At 42.4% G+C, this 13,814-nt stretch overlaps 1 protein-coding gene across 2 annotated transcripts; it reads left to right on the top strand.

Moving 5' to 3' along the window:
- The first annotated feature begins 1,149 nt into the window (after positions 1–1,149).
- LOC149284968 (uncharacterized) lies at positions 1,150–6,311 on the top strand. Of its 2 annotated transcripts, none has more exons than XM_089495951.1 (2): positions 1,150–1,226; positions 4,995–6,311. In XM_089495951.1, the coding sequence occupies exons 1-2, from the start codon at positions 1,196–1,198 to the stop codon at positions 6,131–6,133; spliced, it is 1,170 nt and encodes a 389-aa protein (XP_089352077.1). In that variant the 5' UTR covers positions 1,150–1,195; the 3' UTR covers positions 6,134–6,311. The 2 variants fall into 2 exon arrangements, with proteins under 2 accessions (XP_089352077.1, XP_089352078.1); XM_089495952.1 differs by lacking the exon at positions 1,150–1,226 and adding an exon at positions 2,330–2,389.
- The last annotated feature ends 7,503 nt before the right edge of the window (positions 6,312–13,814 follow it).

Here is a 13,814-nt window from a genome sequence, read left to right as displayed (position 1 = left end):
GTCAGGACCCTTTCCAATCCCCCATCCCCTGATCCCCAGCTACTCTCACAAGGCATGGAGTAAGTGTTGTGTAGGGGAGCTGCAGTGAGTCTGTGCTAGGTCCAGGGGGGTTTGTTTGGTGCAGAGGGAGGAAGGGGATGCCCACCTCTACATCGGCCCAAAGGAGGCATATGTTACCTGCGTATGTCATCAGCAGGATGCTGTTCTCTGTGTCTTTGACTGCTGCAGGGTTTCTTGCTAAACCAAGCCTTACCCTGGTCTCTTTTCTCAGGAACTTCATCGCGATCCCCTTGTACACAGCGTTGGGACATTGTTTGCTGGAAGTGACCAAAGTGCAGGGCCACCAGGATCCCCCTGCCCACCTGATGGCCAACACAAAGGCCAAGCAGATGGAGCTGGGCTACAACAGAAAGAGGCTGCTGAGGGTTAACAGCTCTTTGGTAAGTTGCCATCCTGACTGTTATTTTCATCTGTGTCTGGGCTGGATCATGAAAGCAAGGGAAGAAGATACTGTCCCAGTTTGGCAGAGAGAGTCCTGGTTAATCCTCTGTCTCCTCATTTTTTCAGGGGCTTAGGAAATGTCCTATTTCACTCTCCTCCTCCCATTTCCTCCTTTCTCCTCAGGTCAGTTCAGTTGCTGCAAAGTGCATTCCAGGTTCAAAAGAGTCTACAGCCCATCAATGCAAAAGAGGGGAGAGGGGAGGAGAGAAGGGGGCAGGGTCTTGCCCTTGCCAGGAGTCTGAGCCAAAAGCAAAATGCTGTACCCTTTCTCGCTTGTGTGATCTTTATCATTAACAACTTTGGCCATCTTGACCCACTTCTGGTGTTGCTTGTCCACATGTGTGTTGCTTTCCCCATCTGTGAAATGCTGGATGATATGGAAGAATATCTCTGGACTTAAATTGTTTATCATATTGTATATTATATTGAAAGGATTCGAGACAAACTGGATCTCAAAGGCTGTAGCTTTTTGCTTGCTTCCAGAATTTAAAGTTTATTTCCTGGACTGGATTCTGAAGTGTTGAAATAATATTTGCAATGCACCATGTGTTTTACTCCCCTTTTGTTTAGTCACTCTCTGGATCAGGGCTATTTTCTATTGCAGGTGACCTTTGCAGATGTGGCTGTATATTTCACTGAGGAGGAATGGAAACTGTTAACGAAGAAACAGAGACTGATATACAGTTATGTGATAATGGAGAATTATGGAAATGTAGCCTCTGTGGGTAAGGAACCTGAATCCATTTCCCTTCCTGTGAAGACTGAGGGCCCTTTCATAATTCACTGTCAGAGTGCTATGATTTCACGTTAGAATTATAAAATCAAAGAGTTGAAATAGACCACAAGGACCATCCGGTTCAATATTCTGCCATGCAGGAATAGACATTCAAAGCACCCCCAAGAGATGGCCATCCAGCCTCTGTTTAAAGACCTCCAAAGAAACAGACTCCACCAAACTCTGAGGGAGTATATTCTACTTTTGAAGAGCTCTTACTCTCAGGAAGTTCCTCCTAAAGCTTAAGTGGAATCTCTTGTCCCTGTGGCTTGCATCCATTGTTCCATGTCCATTAATTTGAAATTAATAATAATAATAATAATAATAATAACCATAATGCGATGCCACCATGCTCTGATGCAGTATATTCCACTGTTGAATAGCTCTTATTGTCAGGAAGTTCCTCCTAATATTTTGGTGGAACCTTTTTTCCTGTGGCTTGTGATCGAGTTTGGATTAATATACATTTTGGGTACCAAGCGATCAAAAATCATGACCCCTGACTGACCCCATCACAGCCGCCATTATCCCAAAAGCGAGCTGACCACGTAGCCAGACAAGCCTAGCAGGCCATGGCTAAAGCAGAAAGGTAGATTTAAACCTTTAAAACCAGTTCTGGAGTTGCCATTGTCGCAGGCAACCCGAATGAGGACAAAGGAAGTTTGCCTCACCTATTGATGGTATTAAGTACCCAGCCATCTACATAGTAGTCTTCTCCCAAAGAAGTGGCAGACCCTTTGGTGTATCCATTGTTTAACTTTAGTCTTAGTCAATAGATAGCCATGAAGACCTTTGTTCTGCAAGTAGCTATAGCCTGAGGATACGTTTCGCAGTATAAATAAGACCCAGATTCCAGCCCTCCTTTGGGCTTTGTGAGCTACAGTTCCAAACCCTAACTCTGTCGAGCAATCGCTCCGGAGCTCTCTTGGGCACTGCGCCCTGCTGAAATCACTTAGGCAAGCCAAAGCCCACTGTCTCTTTCGGGCCTCTTGTTAGCTTAGTCCGCTGGAACTTAGCTCCTAGCCATCGCGGTTGCCGCTTGCTTTCTGTTCCACGCTGCCGTGTTCACTTACCAACATCCCTCACATCTGTCGCTTGGAGAAGACTCCTAAGGTAAATATTTCAACGGTGCCTCTATCCTTTCTCCTTTACCCCCAACTCTTCCCCTCCCTTGCTTTAGCATTGAATGTGTGTGTGCGTGTGTGATCCCTTTTTGGTTGTGTGGCTTTAATAAATGTTTATATTTTAATTGCAACTCATTGACATTGCAGTCTCTGTTTCTTGGGGTTGGACTATATGACCTCTGGTATACACATAGGGACCCAATCCACTGCGTGCGTTGTTAGGACACGCCTCTTGTAAATTTGAGCTAATTAAATTCCCCTGATTCAATCTTTCCTAACACTTGCATCCATTGTTCTGTGTCCTTTGTTCTAGACCAGCAGAAAGCAAGCTTGCTTCATACTCAGTATCTCTTCAAATACTTGAACAGAGCTGTCATATCCACTCTTAACCTTCTCTTCTCCAAGTTAAACGTACCCAGCTCCCTAAGTCATTCCTCAGAGAGCATGGTTTCCAGACCATTCACCATTTTGGTTTCCTTCCTCTGGATATGCTCCATTTTCTCAACATCTGTTTGAATTGTGGTGCCCAGAACTGGACACAGGATTATTGCAAGTGAGCCCTGACCAAAACAGAATAGAGTGGAACTATTACTTCCCTTGATCTTGACACTATACTCCTATTGATACAGCCTAGGATCACATTGGCCTTTTTAGCTGCTGCATCACACTGTTGACACATGTTCAACTTGTGCTCTACTACCATTCCTAGTTCTCTTTCACACCTAATTTAATTGTCATAACAACTTCCTGTGGAATCTTGGCATTTCTAGTTTTAGCGAGGCACTATTGTTCTCCACTTTGTAAGGATTCTCAGTATCCAATCCTAAACTGCCAAATCTGGAATTTTGTGGGAAGGAGCCATGGAGATTAATGCTTTTTGCCCCTAAATGGTCCTCAGCCCATTCCTGAGCAAGTTTCCTGGCTTTTGTGGCCCCTCTTCCAGCCTTTTGAGGCTCTGGAGAGGCTTCATGGGAAAAAGGCCTCCCTTGGCCCTGCAATGGATCAGAGAGCGCCCAACAGTGGCAAAATGGCCTCCACTTCCACAAAGGGATGCTATGGGATATTGAGGGGCAAAACATTAAACCATATTTTTAGGCAACACAATTTGGGGTTTCCCCTGAGATCCCCTGGGGTCCAATGTGACCACCCCACTTCCGAACAGTAGTCCATCTCTGTCTTAGAGATGCCTTAAGGTTGTTTTAAGGCTCATCCCTCACACTTGACCCTCACTAACATCAGAAACCAGGTCCCAGACTCCTTGTTCTGCCTTTCCTAATGCATTAGTTGTATATTGATTGTCTTGCCTTTCTCAAGAAATGAGCCTCAAAGTGTCCCTTTTGTGCATCACACTCTGTGGGTGTGTGTCTGTGATAGAGAGATGGAGGCAATGTGAAAAACAGAAAGGCAGGGAAGAGATGCTGAAGATGAAATGGTAAAGCAGTGCAGATGGGCAAGAGGCAGGGTTGGAGAGTGAAAGGAGAAAAGGAAGGGGATCAGGCCTCTGGGATCCAGGAGGGGAAGGCAGGAACAAAGCCAGGATCGCCTAGCTTGAAAAACACACAAAGCATCACAAGAAGTAATTTGTATTGTAGCAATAAGGGTAAACATCAATCCATAAAATGAAATCCTAAACCTGGCAGGTAAAAATTGTCCCAAATAACTTTGAGAAATATAGACTTAAAATAGTCGCTTTGGCACGGTTGCTTAGAAAGTTGTATCCTAATCGAGTATCTCCCAAGCTGAGTTATATAACATTTCAAGCAGAATACAAGCTGCACGTGGCGTGTTTATAGTGTTTATAGTGGCAACCCACTCATTAACTTCAAACTTCTAAAATGATTCATATAAAACAGAACAGTCAAATGGATATAGTGCAGAAAACACCGTATACAATCCTATTAATTCCAAAATGGAAGTTGTATAAAAATGTAATAACCTGACTCTGGGTCATAATTATTTCAAGATATTTCATGGGTGTTTCTACATCTGTTCCAAAAAAAATCTGCTACAAATAATCGCAGATGCACAATATCTGGCAACTTTAACAGTTACCTGCTCCTAATAATACAATTATTTGCAAGCTCTCCTCTCTGACTTCCATCTACTTCACCATCTCTTGTACACACAACTCTAATCCACACCAATCCACATGTGAGCTGTATACTGTATTGGTTGTGAGTCATCTCCTGGTGCCACACAGCATGAAGGGACCTCTGCAGTTACCTTCCATCATGCCTTGGTCTCTGACTCAGGACTTTATGGCAGTCTCACAGGATATGATGCCACTTGCCAATCAAACTATTTCTCCACATGTTTAATACAATATTTTTGCAACATTCCTTTTTCTCACTATCTGCTTCCATTGATTCCCTTAAGTCCCCCTCCAATCTCTTCTTTGTTAACTCCTATAAATAAGGATACAATTGTTCCATGGATTTAGGGGCATAAGTAGTACGGTCATCCTTGGGTTACTAACAGAAACTCTCTTAATTTAATCTCTAATAAGGAGGGGTTAATGAGGGCTGAATCATGGGTAACATCCTCCTCTCTTAACGCTGATTTTCAGTCTTATCTGTCACTGTGCTTCTTTACAGAAAAATATTTGAGTCATGAGAGAATCCACACAGGAAAGAAGTCACATAAATGCCAGCATTGTGGGAGACATTTTGCTTACAAGTCAATCCTCGTCATGCATCGAAGGGTCCATACAGGAGAGAAGCCATACAAATGCCAGCATTGTGGGAAATGTTTTTCTCAGAAGTCACACCTAGTGGTACATCAAAGAGTCCACACAGGAGAGAAGCCATACAAATGCCAGCATTGTGGGAAATGTTTTTCTATGAAGTCAGTCCTAGTGACACATCAGAGAGTCCACACTGGAGAGAAGCCATACAAATTCCAGCATTGTGGGAAATGTTTTTCTATGAAGTCAGTCTTAGTGACACATCAGAGAGTCCACACAGGAGAGAAGCCATACAAATGCCAGCATTGTGGGAAAGGTTTTTCTCAGAAGTCAGGCCTAGTGGTACATCAAAGAGTCCACACTGGAGAGAAGCCATACAAATGCCAGCATTGTGGGAAATGTTTTTATATGAAGTCAGTCCTAGTGACACATCAGAGAGTCCACACAGGAGAGAAGCCATACAAATGCCAGCATTGTGGCAAATGTTTTTCTATGAAGTCACACCTAGTGAGACATCAAAGAGTCCACACTGGAGAGAAGCCATACAAATGCCAGCATTGTGGGAAATGTCTTTCTCAGAAGTCAGTCCTAGTGACACATCAGAGAGTCCACACAGGAGAGAAGCCATACAAATGCCAGCATTGTGGCAAATGTTTTTCTATGAAGTCACACCTAGTGAGACATCAAAGAGTCCACACTGGAGAGAAGCCATACAAATGCCAGCATTGTGGGAAATGTCTTTCTCAGAAGTCAGACCTAGTGACACATCAGAGAGTCCATACAGGAGAGAAGCCATACAAATGCCAGCATTGTGGCAAATGTTTTTCTCGCAAGTCATTCCTAGTGACACATCAGAGAGTCCACACTGGAGAGAAGCCATACAAATGCCAGCATTGTGGGAAATGTTTTTCTCAGAAGTCAGACCTAGTGAGACATCAGAGAGTCCACACAGGAGAGAAGCCATACAAATGCCAGCATTGTGGGAAATGTTTTTCTCAGAAGGCATTCCTAGTGAGACATCAAAGAATCCACACTGGAGAGAAGCCATAAAAATGCCAGCAGTGAACTAACATTATTTTTGTCAATACGGAATACAAAAAATATATTTGCAATCCTGCTGTGCTAAGAAAAGGCCCTTGTGATTTTGTTTTTCTGTCCATATGTCTGTTTATGTTTTAAAATTGTATTTTGTTAGATTTAGGTTTTAATTGCTAATAGGATAGATAATTGTTTCGGGTTGTAACTTTGGCTGGGGATTGTGGTTCGTGGTATAAGTTAGCTAAATGGGGGGCTGGGATTTGTTGCAGTTGGTTAGAATAGTTTTGGGAATGATAGCGTTTGGAATTTGTGGGATGTTGGCTGAAGAAAGTGGAGGCTGATATTAACAGGAAGGTGGCTAGTTTCTGGGAATGGCAAAGGGGGGCTTGTTACCTGTGGGGCCTAGACTGTGGGAATTGAAGGTGGGGGCTAGGTTTTAAGAGGGTGGAGTTTTAGGTTTGGGGGTTTTAATGTATTGTTTGGATTGGAGTGGGCAGTTCTGACGTAAACGCTGAATTTCTGACTATGTGTTCTCAATAAAATTCTTTGTTGTTTCAACAGACTGGACTCATTGGTGTACAGAAGTTCTGCATTTGCACAAAATTTACCCTTTCTTCTCTCCTCAGCCATCATCTCCATTCCCAGCTATAAGAACAGCAGAGGCAAACACACATACATTTATATATATATGTATATATGTGTGTTTGTGTGTGTGTGTGTGTGTGTATTATATCTACATACATACAGTATAGATAAACTTTATTTCCAATGCAGAGCCTTCCTTTCTTGCCTTTCCTGGGCTCCATTGTGGCCTCTTCGAAGTGTCCTCAAAATAAGGAAGGACGGGGAGGTTGCTGAACCCCCGGCACACTCCTTCCCTTCCCTCAAAGGCCGCCAGTGGAATAAACAGCAGGAGCAGTAAAGCCCTGGTGATCCCTGCACATGATCAGAAGGGGTCTTTGGATGTATGTGCGCATGCACAGTCTCAGCCCTAAAGCCATTGCTGCCCTCACACTCTGTTCTGAGGGAAGGAAGGATGGAAATGGGGGGAAACCGTTGTTTGTTCAGAGGAATGGCTGGAATGTCTTCGGGGGGAGGGGGGCTTGGGGATTATAAGAAGAAGGAATCCCCTCTTCTCCCCCCAACCAAAACGCAGGGGGCCTGCCAGGTCTCCTCTCCCTCTTTCCTTCCTGCCCCCTCCTCGGGGGATTCCTTGGGGCCCTGGTACTTGGGGGTTATCATGAGAAGAGAGGGCAGGGGGGACCATTGGAGAGAGGCATGACCATGGAGGGGGGTCCAAAGATAAAAAGGGCTTTGAGGAGCCCCCTCCATCCTGGAAAGTGGGGCAGAGGAGAGTCCCTCCCTTCTGATGCCTCATTTGGAGAAGATTTTTGTGCCAAATAAAGAGCACCACACAGCATAGGCTTCAATAGCATTGGAAACAACACTATTTGGGGGGGAGGAGTTTTCTCTGGGGTCTTGGGGGGAGGAGGGGTGGAATCTGGGACCTGACTCAGGCACATCCCCCCAGAACCCATTATTAGAGCCTTCCACAGCTCACTGTGATGCTTTAAATGACCATTTTGCAAATAAAATCTCTCAGATAAGAGCCAACTTGGATGCCGACATTATTGCTGATGCTATAGGTGAGGTGTCCAGTGACTCTGTGAATGGGATCATCCTGGATCAATTTAAATCTGTGAGTACTGAAGACATGGACAAGCTCCTTGGAAGTGTGAAGAAGACAACTTGTCCTCTCAACCCTTGCCCTTCATGGCTAGTCATCCAAGGAGGAGATGCACTTAGGACTCACCTGAGATATATCATAGATGCATCTCTGAAGGAGGGCTATTTTCCATCTTCCATAAATGAAGCGGTGGTACAGCCGCTTCTGAAAAAGCCCTCCCTTAATCCCTTGGACATGAACAAATACAGACCGGTCTCCCATCTTCCATTTCTAAACAAGGTGATTGAGAAAGCTGTTGCTCTTCAACTCCACGTGGTCTTGGATGAAACAGATTATCTAGACCCATTTCAAATTGGCTTCAGGATGGGATACGGAGTCGAGACTGTTATGGTCGCCTTAGTAGATTATCTCCGCTTGAGTATGGACAGGGGAAGTGCAACCCTGCTGGTGCTTTTGGATCTCTCAGGGTCCTTCGATACCATCAACCATGGCATCTTTCTTGAACGTCTGAAGGAATTGGGGACGAGGAGGCAATGCATTGCAGTGGTTCTGGTCCTATCTCTTGGGCAGATTCTAGATGGAGATTCTTGGGGATAGTTGGTCCTTTAAGAGGGAGCTTAAATCTGATGTTCCTTAGGACACCATCCTCTCCCCAATGCTGTTTAACATAAACATGAAGCTGCTGGGAGAGATCATCTGGAGACATGGCATTGGATGTTATCCGTATGCTGAGGAATCCCAGATATATCTCTCCATGTCCCGGACTTCAGCGTCAACTAAGAAAGGCATCTCCCCTCTGAATGAATGTCTTGAAGAAGTAATGGGCTGGGTGAGAAAAAAACAGAATGAAGCTGAATCCAGATAAGACAGAGCTGCGTAATGCTGGAGATCCTAATCCAGGTATGGAGGTTTGACACGTGTGATCCACCTGTATAAGGGGTCACACTTTCCCTAAAGGACTATGTTAGTAGTTTGGGGGATGCTCCTGGATCCATCACTCCAGATGTCAGCTCAGATACATGTGACGGCGAGGAGTGCCTATTATCTCCTTCAGTTGATATGCTAACTGCACCCAGTCCTGGAAGCTGAAGACCTAAACACTATAGTTCTGATCTTAATTTTATTTCATTATATTTATCAATTATTTCTATTCACTGATTTTCTGAATATATATCTGCTCACCTTTTTCCTCAAATAATTTTTCAAAATATGTAGTGAAAGTATTTTTAATTTTCCCTTGTTATGATTGTGTTATTTTGTTTAATTTTAGTTATCATTTTCTTTTCTCTCTCATTCTTTAATCTATTAGCCATCCGTCGGCTTATTTTATTAGCATTCTCAAATTGATTTTGCTTTGATCTTCTTAAATTTATAGCTATTTCCTCTGTCATTTTTTTCTGCAATTGTTCTTTCAATAGTTTTATTTCATTCATTATTTTTTATCCCCTTTTGTTTGTTGTAGTTTTTGTTCTCTAATTTTAAATTAATTCCTAATTTTTTCCTCTTTCTGCTTTTCTCGTTTTTTTATTTCCATTGTTCTTTGTATAAATAGTCCCCTTACAAATGCCTTACTAGTATCCCATACAACCTTCATTTTTACCTCCTTTCCACTGTTTCCTTTGAAAAACATCTTTAACTCTCTCTTTACCTTATTTACAAATTCTTCGTCATCTAGGATATCCTCTTTCATTCTCCATCCTATATTTTTGTCCCAATTTATGTTTAATTCCAGCTCTATCATATTATGATCCTATATCGTCCTTGGCCAAATTTCCATTTTTTTCTCTTTAGTAACCAGTTGCTTCGTCACGAAAAACATATCCAACCTTGAGAAGGATTTATGTGCATCTGAATAGAAGGTATACCCTCCTTTGTTCCCATTACAATGTGACCAAACATCTAACAAATTAAATTCCTCTTTTAAAACAAAAAACCTCTTGGTAATTTTCCTTGTCTTTTCTTAATTACTTTTTTCTGGGATTTCCTGTCCCAAATTGGATTTAGAACTCCATTGAAATCTCCTGTCAAGATTAATTTGTCATTATCAACTTCTCTCACAACCTCTGCCAAATTTCTATAAAAGGTTTCCTTCTTCTCTAATGGCCCATAAACATTAATCAGTACATATTTAACATTATCTATCAAAATCTCCACACACAAGAATCTACCGTCTTTATCTTTCTTCAGTAGCTTTGCTGCATACCTTTTATTCACAAAGATTGCAACTCCCCTCTTCCTTTTATTTACTGTGGCACAAAATAATGTCCCCAATTTACTATTTCTCAAATATTTTATATCTCCACCTTTTATTTTTGTTTCCTGTAAACACAATCAATCAAAATTATTCTTCCCTAGATACTGCATTACATGCTTTCTCTTTCTCTCTTGGCTTATTCCTTTTACATTCCACGAAACTATTTTAAGCCCCATTTTCCTTTTAGAGAGGTTCTTATGTCTTTTATGTAGACTTTCCTATCTCTCCTGAGTAACCCTCTTCTGAGCTTTTGTTTCCCAAATTGTCAGTATTTACCTCCTTAATCCCTAGATTATCTCTCCTTCCTTGCCCTTTTCTCTGGGTCTTTTCTTCTCTTTGTCTATTTACACTTTCTCCTTCCTTCTTGTCCCTTTCTTTATTTCTTTCTTCTTGCTCTCTGTTATCTCTGCTTAATCTCTCATAAAAGGCTTTTGCTTGTTCTATTGTACTTATCCTATATCTCTTCTGATGGTAATGAAAGATCACTCCTTCTATCTTATCCCATCTGTACAGTATCTCATTCTTACTGCAAAAGAATATTGTTAGGAATTTATATTCCTGTCTCTTTCTAATTATTTGCAATGGTAAATCCTTATAAATTTCCACTATTCTATCTTCCACAATCAATTTTTTCTCATAATTTCTTTGCAATATTTGCTCTCTCATCCTTGAGCTTGTAAAACATACCGTAATGTCTCTGTCCAATTTCCTTTCCTTTGCTATCTTTGAGCTAAGTCTAAATGTCTTATCAATCTGTGCCTCCATCAAATCCTCCTCAATATCCACATATTTTGCCAGCATAGGTATAATTTTGTCATATATTTGTTCATCTTGTTCTTCTTTAATTTCCCTAATTTTAATTGCCCTTTCCCTATATATGACCTGCTGCAGAAGATTACTCTGTTGTTCCCTTAATTGAGCCTTTTCCAATTCTTCTGTTTTTCCCCCAGACTTTCCGTTCTTTCTAATACTTCCTCCACCTCCACTTTCACTCCTGATATCTCTTTAGCGAAGTTGTCTATTTCCCCCCCTAATCCATCTAGAGGAAAGGAGATTAAATGATGGTCAGAAAGTGGAAAGTCAGGTGCCAGGTAGTCAGAAATGGCGCAGTTTGCAGCAAGAACCAGGTCAAGACAGTGACCAAGAGAATGAATTGAAGAGTTGGAGTGTGGTTGGAGGCCAAAAGAAGCCAGGAGAGAGTTAAAGCGAGATGTTGTCGGGTTATTGGAATCATCAACGTGGATATTAAAGTCACCTAGGATCAAAGTGGGGACTGAATCTGAAAGAAAGAATGTCAGCCATGATTCGAAGTCTGAGAGGAACTGGGTGGCAGAACCAGGAGGGCGATAGATAACTGCAACACGGAGCTGTAGAAGAGAAAAGAGTCTAATAGGATGAAACTCAAAAGAAGAGGAATGATAGCTGGGGGGGGGGGGAGATAGAACTTGGAACTGGCAGGAGTTAGATAGCAAGATACCAACCCCTCCTCCTCGATCCTCAGGGCGGCTGGAGTGGGTGAAGGAGAGACCACCAAAAGAAAGGGCAGCGGAGGTTGTAGTATCATGGGCTGGGAGCCAGGTTTCTGTGAGAGCGAGGAGGTTAAAGGATTTAGAGAGAAAAAGGTCATGAATTGCTGTTGCTTTAGGGACAGCAGAGCGGCAGTTCCAGAGGGAACAGAGGAAGGGAAGCAGGGAGACAGGGAGAGGCCGAATGGGGATCAGGTTAGGAGAAATGTAGGGATCTGTAGTTTTGTGAGCTATGTCGCCTCTCTCAGGGAGCTCTAGTGTGAAAAGAGACTACAAATCCCAGAATCCCATAGCATTGAGAAATGGCAGTTAAAGCAATGTCAAACTGCATGAATTCTGCTGTGCAGATTCAACCATAAGCCATGTTATTCAGGAATATCAGTATCCTAAGGGATCTTGTAGCACCTTTGTTACTAACTGAGTGAAAAAAGTTGTAGCATATGCTTTTGTTGACTTGCATCTGGAGTTTTGTGGAAGAGAGTCATGGCAACCCTAGTAGCCAGAACCTTCTTTTGTCCTCCATTTTGGGAGAGGAGAGAGGGAGGCCGAATGGAGAGCTACCTGGAAAAGAAGCCATGCCTGTCCAGGCTGAGAGGCCAGAGACCTAGGAGCAGGGCCTCTGCGGTTGGGGAGGAGTTGCTGTCTGAAGCATTGGACCTTCTGGGACCTTCCTTTTGTGCCCATGGAATACAACTGCTTCTTCCCACCAAGAACCCAAAATAGTCCTCTCCGAAATCCCTTTCTGGGAGCATTGGTGAACTGCCCTGGGCCCTACTACGTTGCAAGAAATAAAAATACACATTTGAAATGATGCAAAACAGCTCATGCTTAAATAATACATGCCTTAAAAGTGACACCAGATTCTCCCCATCCCACCCTGGGCTTCCCTTTCAGGTTAAAATGTGGTGGGCAAAGCATGAGCCATGGCTCCATGCATCAGGGTCTTCTCTGTAACCCACAGCGGTCAAAAATGTCTGGGGTCTTTTCTTGATCTTGGGATGTGAGGGGCATTTCCACCATGTTTTGTGGGACCCCAGGGTCAATATAATGCCATAAGATGAGGTGTCCTCCGCTCGCTTCCCAGAAGCATGGCGAAAGCGTCCCTCATGTTGATGTTGATGCTTATTTTAACCAATTCTATTTTATATTATTGCCTATTGTTTTATACATATTTTGTAGATTGGCAGGTTTTATTTTTATTGACTTGATCATTTGTATGTACAGCACTGTGTACATTTACAGCGCTATAGAAATAAACAATGATAATAATAATAATAATAATAATAATAAGTCACACTCTCTCAGCCTCAGAGGAAGGCCATGGGAAACCCACTCTGAAGGAACCTGCCAAGAAAACCCCTTCAGAGACTCCCATAAGGTCACCATAAGACCTGGAAACAACTGGAAGGCAGACCCCAAGAACAGCATTGGGAAATAGGTGCAAGCCTTGCCTTGGGAAAGTGTAATGACTGGGCTCCAGTCAATGGAGGTCTTCTTCAGTCAGTAAAGGGAGGTTTATGCAAATACAGAGTGACATCACTGCTACAGAAGGCTCTCTTGACCAATCAGAGAGCAAGATAAAGGTCCTTCTGGAAGCTTCCGTGAGAAGGAGATTTAAGGCCTGAGAGACCAAGAGACAGTTGGGGGAATTGTGTCGGTTGGAGATCGAGAGAGAGAGTTAAACAGCGGATCTTGGAAGTTAGTCTCAGAATTGGATGCTTGGGTCTATTTATTTGTTTTAAAAGCTTCCATGAATTGAATATTATATACTTACAAATATTGTACCTGCAAGACTCTTAATATCTTGTATGACTTATATTTCAGTTATATTTTGTTATTTATAGTAAATATCTCCTTGGAGTATCTACTACTCATTGCTCCTTTTACACGTGTCTTGGATCAGTTGATGCTTGGAAAGATCAGTAAAGAAGTAGAAATAAGATTCCTTCTAAATGTCTAATTAACAATTTGTAATCCACTCTGATAGCCTTTTGGCTGAAGAGAGGTTATAAAACTATTATTATTATTATCATTATTATTATTATTATTATTATTATTCCAGGGTCGCAGTTTGGCTGCTTGGACCACCGGAGATCATCACAGTGAGTCAGTTGGAAAAGCCCATCTCACTCCAGAAAATAAAGGTACTTGAGGAGTTTGCGCTCTACGTCTTTCTGTAATAATAGCTACAGAACTGATAATAGCATTTGGGACATTTAGTTTTTT

The sequence above is a fragment of the Sceloporus occidentalis genome, unplaced genomic scaffold, assembly GCF_023333645.1.
Source record: "Sceloporus occidentalis isolate IW3139 unplaced genomic scaffold, rSceOcc1.0.p SCAF_86, whole genome shotgun sequence".
Taxonomy (NCBI): domain Eukaryota; kingdom Metazoa; phylum Chordata; class Lepidosauria; order Squamata; family Phrynosomatidae; genus Sceloporus; species Sceloporus occidentalis.
This window is presented reverse-complemented; position numbering and strand designations above follow the sequence as displayed.

Excerpts from the sequence above, each read along its gene's own strand:
- LOC149284968 (XM_089495951.1), top strand. The coding sequence starts at position 1,196 with ATGGAGAATTATGGAAATGTAGCCTCTGTGG. Across the intron at positions 1,227-4,994 it reads TGGAAATGTAGCCTCTGTGG|AAAAATATTTGAGTCATGAG; the intron begins GTAAGGAACCTG and ends GCTTCTTTACAG.